Source organism: Cetorhinus maximus, chromosome 10 (assembly GCF_964194155.1).
Source record: "Cetorhinus maximus chromosome 10, sCetMax3.hap1.1, whole genome shotgun sequence".
Taxonomy (NCBI): domain Eukaryota; kingdom Metazoa; phylum Chordata; class Chondrichthyes; order Lamniformes; family Cetorhinidae; genus Cetorhinus; species Cetorhinus maximus.
This window is the reverse complement of record NC_135888.1, coordinates 144,435,252-144,463,219: the sequence shown is the minus strand read 5'-3', so window position 1 is coordinate 144,463,219 and position 27,968 is coordinate 144,435,252. Positions and strand designations below refer to the sequence as shown.

The 27,968-nt window shown below is 45.4% G+C and overlaps 1 protein-coding gene across 3 annotated transcripts in view; it reads right to left on the bottom strand.

The window, feature by feature from the left end:
* The window catches only part of arap3 (ArfGAP with RhoGAP domain, ankyrin repeat and PH domain 3), a 328,942-nt gene that overhangs the window by 55,758 nt on the left and 245,216 nt on the right, over window positions 1-27,968 (bottom strand). For all 3 annotated transcript variants that reach the window (XM_078551238.1, XM_078551241.1, XM_078551239.1), the window contains 5 exons: window positions 19,051-19,119; window positions 18,105-18,179; window positions 15,286-15,403; window positions 12,658-12,786; window positions 11,014-11,150 (listed from right to left, as the gene is read on the bottom strand). In XM_078551238.1, coding sequence (XP_078407364.1) covers window positions 11,014-11,150; window positions 12,658-12,786; window positions 15,286-15,403; window positions 18,105-18,179; window positions 19,051-19,119 — 528 coding nt within the window. The remainder of the gene's footprint in view (window positions 1-11,013; window positions 11,151-12,657; window positions 12,787-15,285; window positions 15,404-18,104; window positions 18,180-19,050; window positions 19,120-27,968) is intronic.

Below are 27,968 nucleotides of genomic sequence, written 5' to 3'. Positions count from 1 at the left end.
CAGGTCCGCTGGTGTTGGTGAGGCTGGGGTGCCACGGGCAGGTATTTATGCCCAACAGTGAGGTCACCATTGTTCTCCCAACAGCCACAGCACTGCTGAATGTTAAATGATTTAATTTTGCAACATGTCTTGACCATCGGTTATGGAAGGATGAGCAGATAATGATCCGGGGGACAGGGATGCACAATGACATTGTCTCCACGTTAACTGATCCAATGTCCTTGTTCTTCCTTTCAGCATCAGCGGAGCAGGGCCGGGAGGAGGAGCAGCAGAGGCCCCCTCTCACACCTGAGGGCCCTGAAGTCTCACCAGCGTCACACGATCTCTGTGAGGCCTTATGTGAACTTATACACTTAAGTGTGAAAAACAGAAAGGCAGAGTATTATTTAAATGGTGATATATTGGGAAGTGTCGATGTACAAAGGGATCTGGGTGTCCTTGTACACCAGTCAATGAAAGTAAACAGGCAGGTGCTGCAAGCAATTAGGAAGGCAAATGGTATGTTGGCCTTCATTGCAAGAGGATTTGAGTTCAGTAGTAGGGGTGTCTTACTGCAGTTATACAAGGCCTAGGTGAGACCGTATCTGGAGTATTGCGTGCAGTTTTGGTCTCCCTACCTAAGAAAGGATATACTTGTCCTAGAGGGAGTGCAGCGAAGGTTCACTAGGCTGATAGTGGGGATGGCAGGACTGTTGTATGAGGAGAGATTGGTTCGACTGGGCCTGTATTCACTAGGGTTTAGAAGAATGAGAGGGGATCTGATTGAAACGTATAAAATTCTAACAGGGCTAAGCAGACTAGATGCAGGGAGGATGTTTCCCCTGATTGGGGAGTCTGGGACAAGGGGCCATAGTCTCAGGATACAGGACAGGCATTTAGGACAGGGACGAGGAAAGATTTCTTCACTCAGAGGGTGGAGAACCTGTGGAATTCTCTACCACAGAGGCTGTGGAGGTTGGGTCACTGAGTATATTTAAGAAAGAAGTTGATATTTCTTTGGATTTTAGGGGCATCAAGGAGTATGGAGTGAAAGCGGGAAAATGGCGTTGAGATGGAGGATCAGCTATGATCATATTGAACGGTGGAGCAAGCTTGAAGGGCTGAATGGCCTACTCCTGCTCCTAGTTTCTATGTTTCAAAGCCGCCTGGACTCTTGCCATTTGCTGCAGTGAACAGTGTCAACCCCCCTCACTATACTGTCCCCTATGACCATTACATTCCTTTTTGCTCCCACCTCCCCACCCCACCTTGGACGGCTTCCTGTACCACAGTGCCATGGTCAGTTCGCTCATCCACCCTGCAGCCCCTACTCTCATCCAAACAAGCTGAGAGAACCTCAAACCTGTTGGACAATTACAGAGTCTCACACTCCTACACTCCTGCCCTCTGGGTCCCCTTTCCTGCCTCACTCACAGTCACACCCTCCTGTCCCTGGCCACTGGCCAAATCAGAAGACCCTATCCTCAGGGGTGTGACTACCTCCCGGTATAAAGCATCCAGGTAACTTTCTCCCTCCCTGATGTGTCACAGTGTCTGCAGCTCAGCCTCCAGCTCAGTGACTCTGAGCTGAAGTTCCTCGAGCCGCAAACACTTACTGCAGATGTGTTTGTCCTGGGTCACAATGTTATCCAGGAGCTCCCACATACTGCAGCCTTGACACAAAACCTGTCCTGTCATCCTTAATGTGCTTTAAATAATTACTTAACTATATTAATCACTTATTTAATGTTGCTTCCTTATATGTTTGATTAACTTTACCACCAAATCGTGTACTATTTTAAACCTGAAGGATGCAATAGAACAGGTGTCATGGTAGCCTATTAGCTGTCATGACAGGTAGAAAATACAATTGAGAACCAAGAGGAATACAGAAGGATCAGAGGGGAGGTGAAAAAGCATATTAGAGAAACAAAGAGGGATTATGAGAAAAGACTGGCAGCCAAAATAAAGGGGAATCCCAAAGTCTTCTATAGGCATTAAAACAGTGAAAGACTGGTGAAAGGAGGAGTAGGGCCGATTAAGGACCTAAAAGGGAATTTACACATGGACGAAGGAGCCATGGCTGAGGTACTAAAGGAAAACTTTGCATCTGTCTTTACCAAGGAAGTAGATGCTACCCAGGCCATGGTGACAGACGAGGAAACTCTGTCATTAGAAACATACAAACTAGGAGCAGGAGTAGGCCATTCGGCCTTTCGAGCCTGCTCCGCCATTCATTATGATCATGGCTGATCATCCAACTCAATAGCCTGCTCCCGCTTTCTCCCTATATCCTTTGATCCTATTCGCCCCAAGAGCTATATCTAACTCCTTCTTGAAAACATACAATGTTTTGGCCTCAACTACTTTCTGTGGTAACGAATTCCACAGGTTCACCACTCTCTGGGTGAAGAAATTTCTCCTCATCTCAGTCCTAAATGGTCAAATCCGTATCCTCAGACTGTGACCCCTGGTTCTGGACTCCCCCACCATCGGGAACATCCTTCCTGCATCCACCCTGTCTAGAATTTTATATGTTGCTATGAGATCCCCCTTCATTCTTCTGAACTCCAGCGAATATAATCCTAATCGACTCAATCTCTCCTCATATGTCAGTCCTGCCATCCCAGGAATCAGTCTGGTAAACCTTCGCTGCACTCCCTCTATAGCAAGTACATCCTTCCTCAGATAAGGAGAGCAAAACTGCACACAATATTCCAGGTGTGGTCTCACCAAGGCCTTGTATAATTCCAGCAAGACATCCCTGCTCCTGTACTCGAATCCTCTGGCTATGAAGGCCAACATACCATTTGCCTTCTTTACCGTCTGCTTCATCTGCATGCTTACCTTCAGCGACTGGTGTACAAGGACACCCAGGTCTCGTTGCACATTCCCCTCTCTCAAATTGTAGCCATTCAGATAATAATCTGCATTTCTGTTTTTGCTACCAAACTGGATAGCCTCACATTTATCCACATTATACTGCATCTGCCATGCATTTGCCCACTCACTCAGCTTGTCCAAATCACACTGAAGCATTTCTGCATCCTCCTCACAGCTCATCCTCCCACCCAGCTTTGTGTCATCTGCAAAGTTGGAGATATTACGTTTAGTTCCCTCATCTAAATCATTAATATATATTGTGAATAACTAGGGTCCCAGCACCGATCCCTGTGGTACCCCATTAGTCACTGCCTGCCATTCGGAAAAAGACCCGTTTATTCCTACTCTTTGTTTCCTGTCTGCAACCAGTTTTCCATCCATTTCAATACACTACCCCCAATCCCATGCGCTTTAATTTCACATGCTTATCTCATATGTGGGACTTTGTTGAAAGCCTTCTGAAAGTTCAAATAAACCACATCCACTGGCTCCCCCTCATCAACTCTACTAGTTACATCCTCGAAAAATTCCAGTAGATTTATCAAGCATGATTTCCCTTTCGTAAATCCATGCTGCCTCTGTCCGATTCTACCACTGTTTTCCAAGTGCTCAGCTATTAAATCTTTTATAATAGATTCTAGAATTTTCCCCACTAGCAACATCAGGCTGACTGGTCTATAATTCCCTGTTTTCTCTCTACCTCCCTTTTTAAATAGTGGGGTTACATTAGCTACCCTCCAATCTGTAAGAACTGTTCCAGAGTCTATAGAATCTTGGAAGATGACCACCAATGCATCCACTCTTTCTAGGGCCACTTCCTTAAGTAATCTGGGATGTAGATTATCAGGCCCTGGGGATTTAACGGCCTTCAAACCCATCAATTTCCCCAACACCATTTCCCTACTAACACTAATTTCTTTCAGTTCCTCCCTCTCACTGAACCCTGTGCTCCCCAACTTTTCTGGTATGTTATTTATGTCCTCCTTTGTGAAGGCAGAACCAAAGTATGTATTTAGTTGGTCAGCCATTTCTTTGTTTCCCATTATAAATTCCCCTGTTTCTGACTCTAAGGATTCAAAATTGATAAGGAGAAAGTGTTGAATAGACTGTCAATACTTAAAGTTGACAAGGCACCAGAACCGGATGAGATACATCTAAGGATATTAAAGGAAGTGAGAGCAGAAGTTGCAGGTGCACTGGTCATAATCTTTCAGTCTTCCCTAGACTCAGGGTTGGTGCCAGAGGACTGGAGAATTGCAAACATTACGCCCTTGTTCAAAATAGGTTGTAAGGATAAGCCCAGCAATTACAGACCAGTCAGTTTAACTTCAGTGGTGGGTAAGGTTCTAGAAATAATTATTCAGGATAGAATTAGTAGTCACATGGAGAAACATGGGTCAATAAGGAAGAGTCAGCATGGATTTCTAAAGGGGAAATCATGTTTAACTAACTTGGAGTTTTTTTGAAAAGGTAACAGAAAAGGTCGATGAGGGTAATGCTATTGATGTGATGTACATGGACTTTCAAAAGGCATTTGACACAATGCCACACAACGCACTTGTGAGAAAAGTTATTGCTTATGGAATAAAAGGGACAGTAGCAACGTGGATACAAAATTAGCTGAAAAATAGGAAGCAGAGAGTAATGGTCAATGGATATTTTTCAGACTGGAGGAAGGTTTGTAGTGGAGTTCCCCAGGGGTCAGTATTGGGACCCTTGTTTTTCCTGATATATATTAATGATCTAGATCTTGGTGTGCAGGGGGCAATTTCAAAGTTTGCAGATGATACGAAACTTGGGAGTGTTGTGAACTGTGAGGACAGTGGAGGAGGACAGTGTGGAATTTCAAGAGGACAGAGACAAGTTGGTGGAGTGGGCAGATAGGTGCCAGATGAAGTTTAATGTGGAGAAGTGTGAGGTGATGCACTTTGGCAGGAAGAACATGGACAGACAATGTAAAATAAGGGGCGAAATTTTGAAGGGGGTGCAGGTGCAGAAAGACCTGGGTGTATTTGTGCATCGATCATTGAAGGTGGTAGGACAGGTGGAGAGAGCAGTTAATAAAGCATATGGTATCCTGGGCTTTATTAACAGGGGCATAGAGTACAAGAGCAGGGAGGTTATGCTGACTTAATATTAGGCACTCGTTTGACCTCAGCTGGAGTATTGTATATAGTTCTGGGCACCAGATTATAGGAAGGATGTGAACACATTGGAGAGAGTGCAGAAGAGGTTAACAAGAATGGTTCCAGGGTTGAGAAACTTCAGCTATGAGGATAGATTGGAGGGGTTGGGACTGTTCTCCTTGGAGAGAAGAAGGCTGAGAGGAGATTTGATAGAGATGTTCAAAATCATGAGAAGGCTGGACAGAGGAGATAGGGAGAAGCTGTTCCCACTTGTAAAAAGGATCAAGAACGAGAGGGCACAGATTTAAAGTGATCTGTAAAAGAAGCAAATGTGACGTGAGAAAAAACTTTCACACAACGAGTGGTTTGGGTTTGGAATGCACGGCCTGGAAGTGTGGTGGGGGCTGGTTCAATTAGGACATTCAAGAGGGCATTAGATGATTGTTTGAATAGAAAAAATGTGCAGGGTAAGGGAAAATGCAGGGCAATGGTACAAGGTCATAATGCCCATTTGAAGAGCTGGTGCAGACACAATGGGCTGAATGGCTTCCTCTGTGCCATTAAAATTCTGTGATTCTGTGATTACCCACTTACCAGATACTCACCAAACTGCTCCTTTCTTTGGAGTAGAGAAAGGACCAATTTCTATGGGGTGAGAAAGATAGGAAAGGGAAACAAACAACTCCTTCGCTCCCTTCTCACCAAAATCCAAGTTGTCACTCAGTTTGCCTTGGCTGCACTAAAGAACCCTGAATTTATAATAAACTCAACTGGGGCTCTAGTTACCAGATTCAATCAGTTAGCTAATTAACTACTCAGCTCCTACAGCAGAGAGTGAGTTTACCCTTTCCAAACTGCAAGAAAGAAATAAATTAGCCTGCTTAAGGAGTACTTTCCAGTTACTGCTAATTACAGACTAGATTAGATTTTAAGAGCAACATTTAAGAACAAAATTAACACTTAAAACTCCCCCCTCACCAAACCCCAAGGCTTCACTCAGTTAGTTGGCTGTGAATTGCCTGCAGCAGGGTATAGACAGGATACAGAATGAACAGAAAACTGCCAGATAGAATTTAATACAGACAAGTGTCAGGTGATGCACTTTTGCAGAAGGTATAATATAGCCTTAATGGCACAGCCTTAAAGAGTGTGCAGGGACAGACGGATCATTTTGCATAGATGTTTGAAGGTGCTGGGGCATAGTGAGAGAGTAGTTAGCAAAGCGACTGGGGATCTTGTAGTGCATAGATAGAGGCATTAAGTACAAAAGCAGGGAAGTTATGCTGAACCTTTATAAAGTTCTGGTTAGGCCCCAAATTGAGTATTGCACCCAGATCTGCCCACCACATTTCAAAAAAGAAGTGAGGGTTGTTGAGAGGGAACAGAGGAGATTTACCAGAATGATTCCAGAGATAGGGAGTTTTAGATACAATGTTAAGTTGGAAAAGCTGGGATTTTTCTCCTTGGAGCAAAGGAAATAGAGGAGAGATATGATCAAGGTGCACAGGACTAGATTGAAGCTTTTGGTCAAAATATGCAGGGAGAATGAGAGTGGTAATGACCTGGAACTCACTGCCCATGAGAGTGGTGGAAACTGAATGATTTCAAAAGGAAATTAGATGAGTGTTTGAAGGAAGTATCCCTGTAGGGTTAGGGGGATTGTGTGGGGGAGTGAAGATGGCTAGATTCCGCACGGGGAGTCGGCATCATGGACTCAATGGAACTAAAGACCCCTTTGTGCTGTAAATGACTCTCTGCCTCTATGCTGTGCAGACCCCTTATCTAATTGCAGCTCATGACAAATATGGAAAATCTTCACACATCTAATTCAATTCTGGAACAGTGGGATCAAATAAAGTCAGTTTTTCTAGACTCCTGTGCCCAGACCATTGAGTTCAGCATTGCTCTCACCAAGACTGATTTGACGAAAATGCTGCTCGAATATGTGGCCTCCTGCATCAAAAATGAGCAGCCTTCAGTGCCTGGCAAACAATCCAAGGTCACAAGTAAAGAAGGCAGCATTCCAATAGATCAAAGCTGATGCCCAAAGACAAATCCATAAGATAAAGGACAGGGGGTGGGAAGAGAAAGCCTGAGAGATCCAACAATATGCTGACTGCTTTTTTTTATTCATTCACGGGATGTGGGTGTCACTGGCTGGGTCAGCATTTATTGCCCATCCTGAATTGCCCTTGAGAAGGTGGTGGTGAGCTGCCTTCTTGAGCTGCTGCAGTCTATTTGGTGTAGGTACACCCACAGTGCTGTTAGGGAGGGAGTTCCAGGATTTTGACCCAGCGACAATGAAGGAACGACGATATATTTCCAAGTCAGGATGGTGAGCGGCTTGGAGGGGAGCTCCAGGTGGTGGTGGACCATCATGACATGTGAAGCCTTTTGAAGCCACCAGGGCAATCTACAGACCGAAGTCAAATTGACAAAATCCTCTTCACTCACAGGATGGCATGTTCTTCGCAACGATGACAATGTCATCCATCAACATTGGAAAGAACATTTTCAACATCTCAGCTATGAATGCTGGCCTAGCCAGTGATGCCCATGTCCTGTGAAAGAAAATAGAAAAGAAACTCTGCATTGATAGCTGACACTCTCCAGGCTTTCCCCCAGTTTCCTGTGGTAGAATCCAGGGGTGAACCACCATCGATGGAAGAGCCGCAATAAGCAATCAAATAATGAAAAATGACAAAGACTATAGCCCCAGTGGTACTTCAGCTGTACTCTTCAAAGCTGGCGTAGTTTTGCTCACAGGGAGACTCCATGCACTCATTCTATGGATTTGGGAGGAAAAGGAACTCCTCCTCGACCTCAGGAATGTGACAATCTTCAGAAACTATCTTCAGAAAGGAGAAAAATCATGCTGTGGAAATTACCAAAGTATTTCCCTCTTGTCCATGGGAGGGAAAATTCTGACACACGTTCTTCTGATTCCTGTGGCTGAGGGAATCCTCCCAGAGATAGTGTGGCTTTAGAACTTCCAAAGGAATCTCTGACATGGTCTTTGTTGTCAAGAAAATCCAAGAAAATTATCGAGAACAACACTAGGAACTCTTCCTTGTATTCATTAACCTGATCAAAGCATTTGACTCATTAAATTGCGAGGCTCTGTGGGTTGTGCTCCAGTGATTTGAATGTCCACCACCTGGTATTGGCGAGTCACTCATCAAAGATCAACTGCCCTCTGATGTCAGCATTAAATACCATGTAGATGGAAACCTCTTTAACCTCACTTGCCTCTGTCCCAAAACTAAACTGACCACCATGGATATACATGATCTACAGTTTGTAGATTATTGCAGTGCTGTTGCTCGCTCTGCACCAGGTGTGCAAGCCCCACTTCATCTCTTCAATTCTGCGTACAAGAAACTCGGCCTGGCCTTGAATGTTGCCAAACAAAAAAACACATCTGGTCAGCCAAATATTCTACCTCCCATATACATTGAAGGATGGAATATGTTGAGCACTTCCCATACTTTGGCAGCCACCTCTCTCAAAAAGCCATTATTGATAAAGCGATCCAACACCAGATCAGTTGCGCCAGCTCAACCTTCTACAAACTATGGCAGCGAGTGTTTGACGCAAAGATTTCCACAAGTCAAAAAAAATTGTTATCACCAAACTCCTGTCTTGCTGTGAGATCTGGGCTGTGTGTCAGAGACATTTAAGAGTGCTAGAGAAAATCCATCAGCAATGCCTCTGCCACATCCTTCGGTTTCAATGGAAGGACATTCAAACAAATGCTGTTGTCCTTTTTGAAGCCAGCTCCACAAGCATTCAGACAAAACTCCTGAAAAATCAACTACAATGGGCTAAGCACTGTGTCCAGATGGCCAAATGTCATCTTCCCCTCCAGATCCTGTTTTCTCAACTCTCAAATGGCTAAAATTCCAGGGGAGGACAAAGAAACCGCTTCAAAGACATTCTGAAACTCTCCTTGAAGTGCAATAGCATTGATATTAATGACTGGGATGAAGTTGCGATAAATCTTTTAGAATCATGCTAACTTGTCAATCAAGCTGTATCAGGCTTTGAGTCCCAACGTCTTAATGGTGAGGCAGAGCAGTGGTGGAGAAGGAAAGAAAAGGAAGCAAATCCTACATTCTGGATCCCATTCCCTCATGGGACGTCCTGCTTCATGTGCCCAAAGATCTACAGGTTGAGAATTGGTCTGTTCAAGTCCCATGACAACCTCAGGCAGAAACTCGCAACCCTGAGTAGATGCTATCCTCAAATTGAGGAACTGGCCACTGTCGCCAACTCTATGACTCTACTCTGTCCAGACCCCTCATCATTTTGAACACCTCTATCAAATCTCCTCTCAACCTTCTCTTCTCCAAGGAAAAAAGTTCCAACTTCTCCAATCTATCCACTAGGGAGGTTGATCAGGGGTTACAGCTCTGTGATATTCTCCTCTCAGCTTAAGGGCTCTATGGCTATTTCCCTGTCTCAGCTGAGATCAATTAATTCAGTATGGGCCATGGGATCAAAACTGGCACCTTCTGGATCTATCTGACTGATGGCGACTATTCCTCTGAGCCATGGGTAACTAACATGTTTTTAATTAAATGTAGTTGCCTGTGTAATATTCCTTCAGAAAATATTTATCACTAACATCTCAATTCCCAGTCGCCACCCCCCCAACCCCATTCCCACCCTACCGCCTGAAACCAGATATATTCTGGCAAATTGTATTGAAGTAATCACTCAATTCAGTGAGTAAATGTCCATCTAGCTGACTGTGCAAATTCATTCTATCACCCAACTGCCTAGCTAAAGGAGATTGGGTAAATCGAGAGAACATTCAGAACATCCTGCTGACAGAGGATTCAAATAATTATAGGTCTTAGATTTTTTAGAATCTTGCGTGTTATTCCTTCCACAGATAAACACAAGGAACAACTTACTAACATGGGCATTGTTCCCATCACAGGCTCTACGCTGTAATAAGACCATAAGACATAGGAGCAGAAATTAGGCCATTCGGCCCATCGAGTCTGCTCCGCCATTCAATCATGGCTGATAGGTTTCTCAACCACATTCTCGCACCTTCTCCCCGTAACCTTTGATCCCCTTACCAATCAAGAACCTATCTATCTCGGTCTTAAATACACTCAATGACCTGGCCTCCACAGCCTTCTGTGGAAATGAATTCCATAGATTCACCACTCTCTGGCTAAAGAAGTTTCTCCTCTTCTCTGTTCTAAAAGGTCTTCCCTTTACTCTGAGGCTGCGCCCTCGGGTCCTAGTCTCTCCTACTAATGGAAACATCTTCCCCACGTCCACTCTATCCAGGCCTTTCAGTATTCTGTAAGTTTCAATCAGATCCCCCCCTCATCCTTCTAAACTCCATCGAGTATAGACCCAGAATCCTCAAACGTTCCTCATATGTTAAGCCTTTCATTCCTGGGATCGTTCTTGTGAACCTCCTCTGGACCCTCTCCAGGGCCAGAACATTCTTCCTGAGGTACGGGGCCCAAAATTGTTCACAATATTCTAAATGTGTTCTGACCAGAGCCTTATAAAGCCTCAGCAGCACATCCCTGCTTTTATATTCTAGTCCTCTCAAAATAAATGCCAACATTGCATTTGCCTTCCTAACCACCGACTCAACCTGCAAGTTAACCTTAAGAGAATCCTGGACTACGACTCCCAAGTCCCTTTGCACTCCAGATTTCTGAATTCTCTCCCCATTTAGAAAATAGTCCATGCCTCTATTCTTCTTACCTTACACTTCCCCACGTTGTATTCCATCTGCCACTTCTTTGCCCATTCTCCTAACCTGTCCAAATCCTTCTGCAGCCTCCCCGCCTCCTCAATACTACCTGTCCCTCCACCTATCTTTGTATTATCTGCAAACTTAGCCAGGTTGCCCTCAGTTCCTTCATCTAGATCATTAATGTATAAAGTGAAAAGTTGTGGTCCCAACACTGACCCCTGCGGAACTCCTCTAGTCAGTAATGAGACCAATTTGTTCACATCCTCATGTCAGAAATAATGCTCGACAGTTTACCTTTTTATCCTTAAAAAGAAGCAGCTTACGATCTCGTAGAACAAAATACCGTTCATGGAACTTGTTTCCCGACAGAAGTTTTGGTGGTTCCTCTCGACACTTCAAGACCCCGCACTTTGGAGTGTCACTTTTATTTGCTGTCAAATATTTAAAAAATCAAAACAGGGAATGAGTTCCTCACATACCAGTTGGGTTTGTGCATTAAAACACAAAATTAAGGAAGATAGCATTCTGAGTTGGGACAACAAAGCTTATTTGTTTTCTTTATATTACAATGTGAAGGCTAGCTTTAAATGCAAACAAATGAAACTGATTTTATCTGTCATTTTGTATGTCCGCCTTACTGGGGGAAAAAACATTTAATGATTTGTGTAAAGTCCTAACTCAGCTAATAGTAACTCGACTGTCAGAGAGATTTAAGAAATACACAAATAACATTCAGATCACAAAGGGATTCTACCATTACCTGTCACGAATATCTAGTTCAGGAGAAAACTATAGAGGAGATGTGCGGGGCAAGTTTTTTACGCAGAGGGTAGTGAGTGTCTGGAATTCGCTGCCAGAGGAGGTGGTGGAAGCAGGTACGATAGTGGTGTTTAAGAGGCAGCTTGACAAATACATGAATAGGATGGGAATAGAGGGATGTGGACCCCGGAAGTGCAAAAAGTTTTAGTTGATGAACAATATGATCGGCGCAGGCTTGGAGTGCCGAAGGGCCTGTTCCTGTGCTGTACTTTTCTTTGTTCTTTGACATCAGCTGGGATCATACCAGCACACTTTCGAGAAACAATGAATCCCATAGTGTGTAGTGGGATGTGCAAAAAAAAATAGCTTTGTAAGAAAAATAATCCATTGATAACTTTCTCCAATGCTTGAAAAAAAATGTCTGGACTGCAAACATATAAAAATGTCAATCACCCAGGCCCTTTGAAGTTTCAAAAACCACAAACCATAATCCCTTGAAACCACTTAACTTGTATCAATAATGATTGTGAAATTCATCACAGAGATCAGTGAGCCTGAACTGTCTGCCAAACAATGTTTTCTCTGGGGGCTAGACAGTTATTCTCATACGAGAATACACCAAGTTCAACAAGGTTTATATTTCATTTGATGTAAATGGGAATTAATATGAACAAACTTGACAGGAATGTTATGTGCCTGTTATGTGTATGCATCACAAAGCTTAGACGTCTCTTTCTTCAGCAATACTCAAGTTCTCTCCTACCAAACGACTACTTGGTATATGTTTATCAATGAGATTTGACTGAATAGAACAAAAGCCTATTTTACCCACAATCAGAGTGAAATGCATCCTCAGCAGAGGTGACTGTGGATTGTCCATTTATCATGCACTTTGCTTGATTTTTCCATTCCTGTTTTGCATCTCTGCTAAAGTTGAATTTCACCGCATCAGTTTTGTTATCACTGATCAGCACAGCAAACATTATTTAAGCAAAAGTGCAGCATTAGGTGAAATGAGACAACACAGTGCACACAAGTCAGTTTTTTTTAAAATTTTGGACCCTGAGCAGGCTTCCAGGCTGCATGCAGAGTAGGCCTGACGTTTGCTGCTTCTTCACAGCTGTATAGGTTGTGCACTCTGTGTCTCACTTTTATGCCATGGTTGTAATGAGTCTTTACCTGAGTAAAGATTTCCTCCTTCTCCTGCTGGGAGTTTCTTCACGACCAGATAGGCTGAGCTGGGCTCTGCTAGTTTACACCATTGGAGAGCTTGTTCCAGAACCTTTTCCTTTGGGTGGAGAGGGCGTTCTGTGGAGATCAGGAAACATTATTGAGCTACCTAGTATGTAGGTCAGATACTGTAAACCTGTTGTGATTATACAGTTTCCACAAACCAACATTGAAAACAACATCAAGACAGGAGTCCATCATTCTGAAGTGAACAGAAATGGTTTATGAAGCCATTCACCCAATGAAAAGATTCACACACTCACCCACTGACCATAACATGATGGAATTCTCACACCTCATGCCTTCGTAGCTTCCTTTTTGTTAAGATTTAGGATCCTATCCTAATTTTCTATCCTAATGAAGGCATGAGGTGTGAGTTGGCTAAGATAGATTGGGGAACTTCATTAAAAGGCATGATGGTAGATAGACAATAGCTAATGTTTAAGGAACAAATGTATGCATTGCAACACTTATATATTCCTTTCTGATGCAAAAAGCACAACAGGAAAAGTGGCCCAACCATGACTAACAAAAGAAATTAAGGGTAGTATTAGATCCAAAGCAGAATCATGTAAAGTTGCTAGAAAGAGTAGCAAGCCTGAGGACTGCAAGCAGTTTAGAATTCAGCAAAGGAGGAACAAGGGATTGATTAAAAGGGAAAAACAGAGTATGAGAGTAAACTTACAAGGAACATAAAAGCAGACTGTAAAAGCTTCTAAAAGTATGTAAAAAGAAAAGGATTAGTGAAGACAAATGTAGGTCCCTTACAGACTGAAATGGGAGAATTTATAATAGAAAACCAAGCAATTAAACAACTACTTTGGTTCTGTCTTCATGGAGGAAGATATAAATAACTTTCCAGAAATACTAGGGAACCAAGGGTCCAATGAGAAGGAGGAATTGAAAGAAATTAGTATTATTAAAACAATAGTGCTGGAGGAATTAGTGGGACTGAAAGCTGATAAATCCCTAGAGCCCGATAACCTACATCTCAGGGCACTAAAGGAGGTGGCCACGGAAATAGTGGGTGTGTTGGTTGTCACCCTCCAAAATTCTGAAGATTCTGGAACAGTCCCGGCAGATTGGAGGGCGGAAAATGTAACTCAACTGCTTGAAAAAGGAGGGAGGGAGAAAATGGTGAATTACAGACGGGTTAGCTTAACTTCAGCAGTAGGGAAAATGCTAGAGTCTATTATAAAGGATGTGATAACAGAAAATATCAGCGGGATTAGACAAAGTCAACATGGATTTATGAAAGAGAAATCATGTTTGACAAACCTACTGGAGTTCTTTGAGGATGTAACTAGCAGAATAGATAAGGGAGAACCAGTGGATGTGGTGTATTTGCATTTTCAGAAAGCTTTTGATAAAGTCCCACATAAGAGGTTAGTGAGTAAAATTAAAACACATGGGATTGGGGGTAATATATTGGCATGGATTGAGAATTGATTAGCAGACAGGAAACTGAGAGTAAGAATAAATGGGTCTTTTTCGGAATGGCAGGCAGTGACTAGTGGGGCACCGCAGGGATCAGTGCTTGGGTCCCAACTATTCACAATATATATCAATGATTTGGATGAGGGAACCAAATGTAATATTTCCAAGTTTGCTGATGACACAAAACTGGTAGGAATGTGAGCGATGGGGAGGGTGTTAAGAGGCTTCAAGGCGATTTAGACAGGTTGAGTGAGTGGGCAAATACATGGCAGATGCAGTATAACATGGATAAGTGTGAAGTTATCCACTTTGGTAGGAAAAACAGAATGATAGATTATTGTTTAAATGGCAATAGATTGAGAAATGTTGATGTACAAAGGGACCTGGGTGTCCTTGTACACCAATCACTGAAAGCAAGCATGCATGTGCAGCAAGCAGTTAAGAAGGCAAATGGTATGTTGGCCTTCATTGTGAGAGGACTTGAGTACAGGAGCAAGGATGTCTTACTGCAGCTGTACAGGGCCTTGGTGAGACCACACACCTGGAGTATTGTGTGCAGTTTCAGTTTCCTTACCTAAGAAAGGATATACTTGCCATAGAGGGAGTGCAGTGAAGGTTTATAAGACTGATTCCTGGGATGGCAGGATTGTCGTATGAGGAGAGATTGGCCGACTAGGCCTGTGTTCACTGGAGTTTAAAAGAATGAGAGGAGATCTCATTGAAATGTTTAAAATCCTGACAGGGCTGGACAGGCTGGATGCGGGGATGATGTTTCCTCTGGTTGGGGGGTCTAGAACAAGGGTCCACATTCTCAGGATACGGGGTAGACCATTTAGGACTGAGATAAGGAGAAACCTCTTCACTCAGAGGGTGGTGAACCTGTGGAATTCTCTACCACAGAGGCTGTGGGGGCCAAGTCACTGAATATATTTAAGAAGGAAATAGATAGATTTCTGGACTATAAAGGCATCAAGGGATATGGGGAGAGAGCAGGAGTATGGCGTTGAGATAGAGGATCAGCCATGATCATATTGAATGGTGGAGCAGGCTCGAAGGGCCGAATGGCCTACTCTTGCTCCTAGTTTCTATGTTTCTATGTCTATTCACCCACTCACCCAGTGAAAAGAATTACCCACTCACCTAATTCACCATTTTCAATAGCTTCAAAGGTAACCCAGATGTCTTTTTCTCCAGCTAATATGTTCTTCATATCGAGCACCTGATTTGTCAGTTCCTCTGATGTCATTGTAGGTGATACCTGTAAGCGTAGGTGTGTTATCAGAAATGACATTCCAATGTTAACAAACCACAGAGACTGTGATGCTAAAGTCCCACAATCTAAGATGACAGTAATGATGAAGATCCATTATTCATGTCTTTTTAATTTTTTGTTCCATGTAATTCCTGATGTTGAACAGGAACATTTTCACCTGCCCATTTGGCACCCACTGTGTTGCTAACGTTTGTGCCATTTTTCCCATCGCTGATGTCATTGTTGGATGGCACTACTGGTTTACTCCTGTGCCATCCAGTCTGTCACCGAACTGAATAATCGTTGCCTCATTCGCTGCCTCCTACTCACTGCCTCCAGCTCACCCCTCTCATGTCCTCGCCACCTCCTGCTCACCCCTCACTTGCTGCCTCTCTCCTGCACTTGCAGCACTGGCTAGATACAGAAGAAACTGCTCTGTACATTGTCCCATCACATACTCCCCGGGAAAGATACAGCATGGAATAGATAGAGTAAAATAGCGCATTGTCCATTTAAATTGTCAAAATATCTTCCAGATCAGAAAAGTGCTGCTCTCTGGAGCATTACAGTCACATCTTGAAAAGGTTATCTCAGGAATTGTCTCAATCTCCTGCAATAATTATCTGATGCTTAATCTGCTTAAATATATATCAGTTTTATTAAAAAACAGGTTGTCTTTTTTTTAGAGAAGGGGATACAGCATTGTTTTCAGTTTCCAGTTCAAGGTGTAATTTTTTCTGGCTGAGTTTGGTCTGTGCCATCTTTGATGCAGGCAGCTGCCTGGGATATTGCTGTCAGTGCAGGAGTGGGGTTTGCACCCCTGTAGTTGTGGCATCAGCAAACATAGCCTGAGTGGTTTGTTCAGCCATTTCAAAGGACAAGAGTCAACCACATTGCTGTTGGTCTGGAGTCACATGTAGACCAGATTGGGTAAGGATGGCAGATTTCCTACCCTAAAGGACATTAGTGAATCAGATGGCTACACCATCCAGTAATTTCATGGTCACCATTACTGATCTTAGTTTTTAATTTTGCATTTATTTAGTTAACTGAATTTAAATACTCCAGCTGCCATGGCTGGAATTGAACTCATGTATCTGCATTAATAATCCAGCGACATAATCACTGTACTAGCCTATGGTGATGGTGCAGCTAAGGACAAAGTCATAACTAGCTCAAAGGGAGATGGTTGTGGAGATGAGGTCAGTCATCTCAGCTCCAAGACATCACTGCAGGAGTTCCTCAGGGTAGTGTCCTAGGCCCAACCATCTTCAGCTGCTTCATCAATGACCTTCCTTCCACCATAAGGTCAGAAGTGGGGATGTTCGCTGATGATTGCACAATGTTCAGCACCATTCGCAACTCCTCAGATACTGAAGCAGTCTATGTCCAATCTGCAAGACAATATCCAGGCTTGGGCTGACAAGTGGCAAGTAACATTCGTGCCACACAAGTGCCAGGCAATGACCATCTCCAACAAGAGAGAATCTAACCATTGCCCCTCAATGTTCAATGGCATTACCATCACTGAATCCCCCACTGTCAACATCCTGGGGGTTACCATTGGCCAGAAACTGAACTGGACTAGCCATATAAAGACTGTGGCTACAAGAACAGGTCAGAGGCTGGGAATCCTGCTATGAGTAACTCCCATCTTGATTCCCCAAAGCCTGTCCACCATCTATAAGGCACAAGTAAGGAGTGTGATGGAATACTCCCTACTTGCCTGGATGAGTGCAGCTCCCACAACACTCAAGAAGCTCAACACCATCGAGGACAAAGCAGCCACTTGATTGGCACCACATCCGCAAACATTCACTCCCTCCACCATCGATGCACAGTAGCAGCAGTGTGTACCATCTACAAGATGCACCACAGGAATTCACCAAGGCTCCTTAGACAGCACCTCCCAAACCCACGACCACTACCATCTAGAAGGACAAGGGCAGCAGATAGATGGGAACACCACCACCTGGAAGTTCCCCTCCAAGTCACTCACCATCCCGACTTAGAAATATATCGCTGTTCCTTCACTGTCACTGGGTCAAAATCCTGGAACTCCCTCCCTAACAGCACTGTGGGTGTACCTACAGCACATGAACTGCAGCGGTTCAAGAAGGCAGCTCACCACCACCCTCTCAAGGGCAATTAGGGATGGGCAATAAATGCTGGCCCAGCCAGTGAAGCCCACATTCTGTGAATGAATAAAATATAATGGCTCGCTGTGAAAGCAAGTAACAGACCTATCACTTTACTCTGTAACATAAGGAATTCTTTAAACAGGAAAAATCTCCATGTACCTAGCTGTTGGCCAAACTTCTTCATCCTCTCTACACAAATGCATCTCATTTAGCTTGTCTACTTTGATTCTCTGGTTGTTTATCTCAATATCTATTTCACCCAAAAATATAATAAAGTTCCATCAGATTTCTCTAATGCTTCCTCAGTAATGACTTGTGTTGCCTCATATTTGAACCCTGCAATATGCCACACAGGAATTCAACTTCTTCTGTTTTAACCTTATTGCTTTTACATTTTTTGTTTAACAAGCTATATGGGGTAACAGGAATGCAGAAAATTGCACTAAAAAGGAGTGAATCACAAAAAGTGCTCGTGCCACTCTTGCTCGCACCGAGAATCTTTTGCCGAAAAACCTGCTGGTTGCTCCTGGGAACTGAAGGATTTCTCTCACACATTTCAAACTCACCTTGAGTGTAATGCAACAGTCTGTCATCTTTGTCTCAACATATACCTCCATGATCAGATCACCAGCCTGGGAAAGCTGTAAACCAAACAGGAAAAATATACTCTCTGTAACTCCCACACATCAATCTGAGAGGTCAATTTATCCAGACTTCCCATTCCCAATGAATATATAACTATGGTAACCCCAAGGAAGCACTGGGCTGAAATAAGGATTACTATGGCCAGCATGCTATCTGAAAAGATTCTATCACAGTCCAATTAAACCATTCTGTCTGTAAATAGAACAATATTATAACAATTCCTTTCTCATTTTCATTAGAGGATGATTATTCTCCCCACTTCTTGAGATCCTTGTTCAACATGGCCACTTCCCAGGCTATGTGATGGTCACAACATAACCCAGCTCCACCCTTAGTCGTTTTTCATCCACCAGCACTTGTGCCCTCCCTACCACCTCTCACCTCAAGTTGAACTCTCACATCTCCCCCAAGCAGCTTGCTTTACCCTTTCATGTCAAAACCTTATCCCCCCTTTCAACAATTCTTAACTCTCTTTACGGAGTCTAATAGGGCTGGAGTCAGGAACCACTTTAGCAAAGTGGACTCGAGGTCACTGCAATGGAATCCCTGGATAGGAGTTTTTGGCCAAGCTTTCGGTCATCTGTGCCAATGATTTTTTTAACATGTTTTGGTGGCAAATTTTCGTATGGTAATGTTCCTGGTAAAGCTTCTTGGGACATTTTACGACATTAAAGGTGTTATATAAATGCAAGTTGTTGTTATCATCTTGTTCAGCTTTTGTCAGAGATCAGCTGGAGCCTGCTGTACTCTTTCAAATCTGTGTGTCAAACAGGACTTATCACCTTCTGAAGCTGTGATCCTGGAATCTGTCAAGGTGAAGATGTTGATCATTCATCACCTTTTAAAGAGATTTGATTTACCACACACCTGAACATCTTTCCATGTCATGATTAAACTGTTTTCCAAATCCATCTGTGTCACATGGTCATCATCAATCTGTCACATACAACATAAAACAGTGAGTCACACAACATCCTCAATAATATACCATCTGTGTCTCTTATTTAAAAAAATCTTTTTAAAGCAGTGAATAGATGAAGAGACCAACTGAAGATATGATCACATGCAAACAAGAGGGTGGTGTGTGAGTGGGGGTTGGAGAGCTACATTTAGTATCGTCCCTGAAAACCAGGGGGTGTGGGGGTGAGCAGTGGTAGATTCTAGGGCAAGGAGGTCTTGAACGAGATCAGAGCCTTCCTGCAATGAATTGGAAAATCCACTGGCCTTACTATTTAATTTATTATCAATTATCACAATTGTTTGTGCAGTTCTTTTGTCAGTGAAAGAGAATATCGGCAAAACATTACTTCATTCATCTGTTCAGCCACACCAAATAATCGGGCACACATTTAAGGTGATTGGAAAAAAAATCAGAGATGACACAAGAGAACATTCTTTGAGTTGCTGTGATCTGGAATGTTCTGCCTGAAAGGGCGATGAAAGCAGGTTCAATAGTAAATTTCAAAGGGAAATTAGATGAATACTTGAAGGGAAAAGATTGACAGGACCCTGGGGAAAGAACAGGAGGAGTGGGATGAATTGGGCCAAGGAGCTGTACAGCCAAAATGGGCTGAATGGCCTCCTGTGCTATATCATTTTATGATTCTATTGTCTCACAGTTCTCAAGGGTGGACATGGATTACAGCCCTGTTCAAGTTGCTTTCTGATCGTGCTCCAACCCCTACTGTATGCAGCCAGCAGGTAGATGGGACAATTAGAAAGGAGATATATTTCCCCATGCTGAGCTCTGCTATGCTTAGCCAGTTGTTAGAGAAGGATATTGAGGGTAGTTTTCCAGCAGATAGACAGCTATCTGTCCTCTCAGTGCAGAAGTGCCCAGTAGGCAGGTAAAAAAGAAAGTGTCTATTATACTGAGTAAAATGATGCCAATTCATTAAAATAGAATTTAACTTAAGAAAAAATGGAGGGTCCGAAAAGATTTCAGCAAAAATAACAAGGGTGGAGGTGACTCTACATTCATGGGATAAAAGAGGAAAAGAAAACAGTTACCAAAATAATGGAACACAAACACAGGAGCTGGGGAGGATCTGAAAAAAAAACAACCTAACACTTTGTTGACAAAATTCATTCACCAGAAAGGGACACGTTGGAAAACAGACACTTACAAGGGCTGAGCAACACCAGGAAAGTGAAATATAAAACTACTGTTAAAAATGGAGTCCGAAGTGCTGATTAAATCAATGGAGAGGCACTTAATGGGTAAGCATAAGAACATAAGAAATAGGAACAGGAGTAGACTATTCGGCCCCTCGAGCCTGTTCCACCATTCAATAAGGTCATGGCTGATCTTGTGTTTCGATTTTCACATTCCCATCTAACCCCGATAACCTTTGATTCCCTTGTCTAACAAGAATTTATCTACCTCGACATTAAAAATAATCAATGACCCCGCCCCCACCACCTTCTGAGGCTGAGAGTTCCAAAGTCGCACAACCCTCTGAGAGAAAACATTTCTCCTCATTTCTGTCCTAAAAGGGCGACCCCTAATTTTAAAACACTGCCCCCTAGTTCTGGACTCACCCACAAGAGGAAACATCCTTTCCATGTCCACCTTGTTAAGGCCGTTCAGGATCTTGTAAACTTCAATCAAATCACCCCTCACTCTTCTAAACTCCAGTGGAAACAAGCCCGGTCTGTCCAACCTTTCCTCATAAGACAACCCACTCATTCCAGGTATCAATCTAGTAAACCTCCTCTGAGCTGCCTCCAGTGCATTTACAACCTTCCTTAAATCAGGAGTCCAAAACTGCACACAGTATTCGAGGTGCAGTCTCATCAATGCCTGTATAACTGAAGCATAACATCTTTACTTTTATGTTCGATCCCTCTTGTAATAAAGGAGAGCATTCCATTAGCTTTCTTAATTACTTGCTGTACCTGCATACTAACTTTTTGTAACTCATGTCCTAGAACACCTAGATCCCTCTGGAACAACTGCAGAAGAAGAGCTACTCAAAGGATGGTAGATAGAGGTGGTTTCGGTGAAACAATAAACAGTGAAATATGAGCAAAAGGTCATTAATTAGATTAGCGAATAAGTGAATATGCACAGAAGAGGCAGTGACTGTAAAAACCCAACTGAATAGGAAAAAGCTAACCCTCTTTCCCCAGATGTGCACACACAGGTCAGGCTGTTATTGTCATTGGGTATTGAGTATTATTGGTTACCTGCTTAAAACATAGGGTGGAATCACCCCAGATTCCAGACTAAGCACAGTAGCGAGCAGGAAAAAGTAATGGTGGCTTTTCACACCATATCGTCCTCTTCCTGGCGTATCCCACATCATTAATAATTCACTCCTGGGAAACACGCCGGGTTGCTGGTGGGGCAGCCTCTGATTTGCCTGATCCACCGTCACAATAGGCCTTCAGTAAACTGGGCGCAATACTTAAAGGCCACCCCTGCACAGAGCTAGCACTCTTCAAAGAATAGGAAGCTGCTGGGACTGAAGGTTGCCAAAGGAAGGAAACGTGCTGTCAGATTTAGCGACGCCTCCCTGAAGTGCCTACTGGACGCAGTGGAGGCTCAGCATGATGTCCTCTACCCCCATTCTAGCCGAAGACTAGCAATCAAGGTCACTAATCCAGCATGCCGGGGGTAGTGGCAACGCTCGTCAGCGCCAACGCCCTGCAAAAGAGGGCAGCCATCCAGTGCCGAAAGAGGTTAAATGATCTCCTCTGTTCTGCCAGGGTAAGTCACTCTTCTCATCACTCCCAGCTCACACACTCACAAACCCATCACACACCCACAGGGCCCGCACTCACTGCCAGTTCAAGGGGCATCACCATTCACTCTCTCACACACACCTTCATTTGCCCTGTGGATCGTGTCCTCATCCCATCTATGGCACCACTCGCCACCCATATACATGTCAGGCACCCTTGTTACCTGGGCTGGCAGGAGTCCTGCTTACACTCTCTCCATCTATGCCCATGCAGGACAAGCTGGCACACAATAGAGGCAAAGGTTGTAGACTGGTGGAGTAATGCCCGAAATCAAGGTCCTCACAGACTTTGAAAACAGAGCCATCCAGCTGGCCGGCGATGACCGGGACCGGTCCTGTGCTGACAGTGAGGCTGGCGCTGGTCTACCAAGTGAGGGTCCAGCAGTGCAACATCCATCAGACAACCATGATGTGAGTTAGTTCCCCTGTTCCGCAGTGCCAGGCCATGCACCAATTATCCCTTCTTGCTTTTGCAGGCACATCTTGGAAGCAGCCGAGGGGGGTCCATGACCCAGGGCCTCCAATCAATCCCCAAAAGAAACCCCTGAAGAGGAATCTGGAGGCACCCTCCCTGAAGTCCCGTCACAGCGCTCACCCACACCCTTCACCAGTGCAGAGACACACGCCTCGGTGGGACCTAGCTTTAGAGTAGTCTCGGGATCACAATCTGGTGAGCACATCGCATTGTCTGATCCACAGCAGGCGGAGGCCGGGACTTCCCAGGTCCCCGGCACTCAGAGGGCTGCTGGAGGCCAGAAATATGCCAAGTCCGAGTCAGATGAGGAGCCTCGGGACTCACTCATGTCACAGTTGTTGGAGCTGCAAAGGCAATCTCGGGAACATCAGGAAGGGATGACCAATTCATCCCTCAGATTGCAAGGCAAGATGGAGAAGTCCATCCACCTTCAGTCTGAGGTGATAGCGCTGGTATGCCAACACACCGAGATCAACACTGGCAGGATGGTGGCTGCCATGGAGACCTTGGTCCAGGACATTGCTGCTGCACTGCTGCGTGGGCTGAACTCCATTGCTGACGTGAGATGGGTGCAGGGCAGCTCAATCTCACTCCAGCTTTCCCTTATCCTCAAGGACTCAGCCAGGGGCCCTTGGGCATCCATAGGGAGGAGGATTCACAGGTGCATACCCTGGGCCATCCATCCAGGTGACTCCAGGAGCGTCCGGCTCGAGGCGGGTGCCCCTGCCAGGCAGCAGGACCTCAAAAGCAGGCCGGGGCCCTCTAGGGTCTTGGTTCTCCAGAGGATGCCCGCCAAGTTCAGACAGGGTGTCACAGTCAGCAGGCTGCCTCCACCTCTGCTGTGGATGCCCAGGGAGCACCAAGACATAGCGGCAGGGTTAGGACAGTTAAGAAGATGTAATTGCACACCCTGGGCACGGGGGGTTAATCACTTGTACATAATGTTCATTATTGTCAATAAACTCTCAAGAGTGTTATCTTTGCCTGTGGCTCCTTGTTCTGATGAGCAGATTTGTGTCTCTCAGATGTGAAACGTTGGTTTCTGCACAAGATAAAGGCAGGTGTCTCAGTCCAGGGTCTCTTCCCTGTGCTTTGTGCAACCTTCCCAGCACAGTGATGTTAGCCATCACTGTCACTGGGCACATTAGTCATGCCTGCACCTCGATGGAGATTATCATCGCTGCCAGAGTGTCCTGGGCTGGTGGCACAGAGTTCATCATTCTCTCTGTGTGCTCCCAGCAGCTTTGAAGTGCAGTTGGCACCCGACCCCTCATCCCCCCCATCTCATCAGCATCCGTGTCTGGTGACAATCTGGTCCTGAAGTGTTCAGCTCATGAAGGATGCCATAGGATCAGGAGAAGCTAAAGTTTCCCCACTGCATCTCCATGATATGACCCTGTTCACAGAGCACAAGTGATCTGCCCTCAGCTAGACAGGGGTCAAATGTTCACAGGTGCAAGTGAGGATCTACAGAGTCTCCTCACTGTGTGTCGCCATCATCCTCCGCGAATCTTGCAGCTATGAGGGCCTCTCGAGTGTGCCTGCCTTGTCTGGCCAGTGTGATGGCCTCATTGCCGGCATCCTCGCCTTCAAGGATCTCATCACCCTCATCCCCAACGACATCCACCTGATCGGAGGAGACCTGCAGCTCCTCCATCTCCTCCTCAGCCAGCTCCTCTCCCCGTTGCAGTGCCAGGTTGTGAAGGATGCAGCAGACGACAATGTGTGACACCCCCTGTGGTCTGCATTGCAGGGGTCCACCAGACCGGTCCAGGCACCAGAACCTCATTTTGAACATTCCAATGGTTTGTTCTGCCAAGGTGCAGCACAAGCCTTGTTGTACCTTCTCTCTGCTGCAGTCCGAGGCCGCTGCATGGGCGTTATCAGCCTCGTCCTCTGCGGGTAGCATTTGTCCCTGAGCAGCCAACCTTGCAGCCTCTGTGGACTCTGGAAGATGACAAGGATCTGAGATCTACTGAGCATGGAGGTGAGGGGGGCTGGTTGGAGGGCTGGTGAGAGCACTGTCGCCTCTTTTCAGGAAGGCTCGCTGCATAAAATGCCACATAGTAACTTAAACAAAAACAGAATTACCTGGAAAAACTCAGCAGGTCTGGCAGCATCGGTGGAGAAGAAATCAGTTAATGTTTCGAGCCTTCATGGCCCTTCGGCAGAACTGAAGCATAGTTAGAAGAAGGGAGAAATATAAACTGGTTTAAGGTGGGTGGGGTGGTGGGGGGGGTAGAGACACATTGAGGGTGTGGTGATTGTGGAGATGAGCAGATAATCAAAAGATGTCACAGACAAAAGGGTCAAAGAGGTGTCGAAGGTGGTGACATTTGTCTGAGAAAAGTGTTAATTAAGAATGGAAGACAGGACACTCAAACAGCTCTAGTGGGGGTGGGGTGGAAAGGCTAACAAGGTTTTAGTTTAGATTTAAAAATAATGGAAATAGGTGGGGAAAGAAGAATCTATATAAATTATTGGAAAAAAAAAGGGGGGGGGGAAAGAAACGGGGTGGGGATGGGGGGAGGGGGAGTTTAAGATCTAAAGTTGTTGAATTCAATATTCAGCCCGGAAGGCTGTAAAGTGCCTAGTCGGAAGATGAGGTGCTGTTCCTCCAGTTTGCGTTGGGCTTCACTGGAACAATGCAGCAAGCCAAGGACAGACATGTGGGCAAGAGAACAGGGTGGAGTGTTAAAATGGCAAGCGACAGGGAGGTTTGGGTCTTTCTTGCGGACAGACCGCAGGTGTTCTGCAAAGCGGTCGCCCAGTTTGCGTTTGGTCTCTCTAATGTAGAGGAGACCGCATTGGGAGCAACGAATGCAGTAGACTAAGTTAGGGGAAATGCAAGTGAAATGCTGCTTCACTTGAAAGGAGTGTTTGGGCCCTTGGACGGTGAGGAGAGAGGAAGTGAAGGGGCAGGTGTTGCATCTTCTGCGTGGGCATGGGGAGGTGCCATAAGTGGGGGTTGAGGAGTAGGGGGTGATGGAGGAGTGGACCAGGGTGTCCCGGAGGGAACGATCCCTACGGAATGCCGTCAGGGGGGGTGAAGGGAAGATTTGTTTGGTGGTGGCATCATGCTGGAGTTGGCGGAAATGGCGGAGGATGATCCTTTGAATGCGGAGGCTGGTGGGGTGATAAGTGAGGACAAGAGGGACCCTATCATGTTTCTGGGAAGGAGGAGAAGGCGTGAGGGAGGATGCGCGGGATATGGGCCGGACACGGTTGAGGGCCCTGTCAACGACCGTGGATGGAAAACCTCGGTTAAGGAAGAAGGAGGACATGTCAGAGGAGCTGTTTTTGAAGGTAGCGTCATCAGAACAGATGCGACGGAGGCGAAGGAACTGAGAGAATGGGATGGAGTCTTTACAAGAAGCGGGGTGTGAGGAGCTGTAGTCGAGGTAGCTGTGGGAGTCGGTAGGCTTGTAATGGATATTGGTGGACAGTCTATCATCAGAAATTGAGACAGAGAGGTCAAGGAAGGGAAGAGAAGTGTCAGAGATGGACCATGTGAAGATGATGGAGGGGTGGAGATTGGAAGCAAAATTAATAAATTTTTCCAGGTCCCGACGAGAGCATGAAGCAGCACCGAAGTAATCATCGATGTACCGGAGAAAGAGTTGTGGGCGGGGGCCGGAGTAGGACTGGAACAAGGAATGTTCCACATACCCCATAAAGAGACAGGCATAGCTGGGGCCCATGCGGGTACCCATAGCCACACCTTTTATTTGGAGGAAGTGAGAGGAGTTAAAGGAGAAATTGTTCAGTGTGAGAACAAGTTCAGCCAGACGGAGGAGAGTAGTGGTGGATGGGGATTGTTGGGGCCTCTGTTCAAGGAAGAAGCTAAGGGCCCTCAGACCATCCTGGTGGGGGATGGAGGTGTAGAGGGATTGGACATCCATGGTGAAGAGGAAGCGGTTGGGGCCAGGGAACTGGAAATTGTTGATGTGACGTAAGGTGTCAGAGGAATCACGGATGTAGGTGGGAAGGGACTGGACAAGGGGAGAGAGAAGGGAGTCAAGATAATGAGAAATGAGTTCCGTGGGGCAGGAACAGGCTGACACGATCGGTCTGCCAGGACAGTTCTGTTTGTGGATTTTGGGTAGGAGGTAGAAGCGGGCCGTCCGAGGTTGGGCGACTATCAAGTTGGAAGCTGTGGGAGGAAGATCTCCAGAGGAGATGAGGTCAGTGACAGTCCTGGAAACAATGGCTTGATGTTCTGTGGTGGGGTCATGGTCCAGGGAGAGGTAGGAGGAAATGTCTGCGAGTTGACGCTCAGCCTCCGCGAGGTAGAGGTCAATGCGCCAGACAACAACAGTACCACCCTTGTCAGCGGGTTTGATGACAATGTTGGGGTTGGACCTGAGAGAACGGAGTGCAGTAAGTTCAGAGAGAGACAGATTAGAATGGGTGAGAGGAGCAGAGAAATTGAGACGGCAAATGTCACGCCGACAGTTCTCAATGAAAAGATCAAGAGAAGGTAAGAATCCAGAGGGAGGGGTCCAAGTGGAGGGAGAATATTGGAGGTGGGTGAAAGGATCCGTTGAGCGGGGAGAGGACTCCTGCCCAAAGAAGTGAGCACGGAGACGAAGACGGCGGAAGAAGAGTTCAGCATCATGCCGAGCCCGAAATTCATTGAGATGAGGGCGTAAGGGTATGAAACTAAGTCCTTTGCTGAGCACTGAACGTTCAGCATCGGAGAGGGAAAGGTCAGGGGGTATAGTGAATACGCGGCTGGGGCTGGGATTGGAAGATGGGGTGAGGACGGAGGGACAAGCAGGGGTGGAGGGTCCCAGATGGGTGTTGGAGTCGATGAGTTGTTGGAGCTTGCGTTCCTTAGCACTTGAGAGAAAGAGAAAAAGTTTCTTGTTGAGGCGACGGATGAGGCGAAGAATAAAATAAAACTGGGGGCACACGCAGCTTTGAAAAAGGGTGCGGCGGTGCTGCTGGAGGGAGAGGTCGAGTGTGTTCATATGGCGGCGCATGGCACTGAGTGTGGATCTCAGAATGCGACGGGAACAGCAGTCCGAGAAACGTTTTATGTCCCGGAGATACCTGTAATCCTGGGTGGGTTCGAAACAAGAGGGATGGAATTTCAGTTGAAATCCACGTGGGGTGAGTCGGAGACGGAGACAGTCACTGAGAAAGGAGATATGGCTGTGAAAGCGGGTTTTAGTAAACACCTTGTCAAACACCAGGAGAGAAATGGAAAGCAATGAAGGTGAGCAGGGCAGAAGAGACAGTCGGAAATCCTGTCGGAGGACAGAACCGTACTTCTTCAAAGAAGGCATTTCTTGAAGAGGGGTGGCAGTCAATTAAACACAAAGATAAAAACAAAAAGCTAAAAGCTACTGCGGATGCTGGAAATCCGAAACAAAAACAGAATTACCTGGAAAAACTCAGCAGGTCTGGCAGCATCGGCGGAGAAGAAATCAGTTAACGTTTCGAGCCTTCATGGCCCTTCGGCAGAACATAGTAACTTAACTGGACAGTGGCGGATCTTCCCCAGGGCCAAGGATCCCGGGGGTGGAAGACCCGCCTGCCAAGAGCTGCCAGCCAATCAG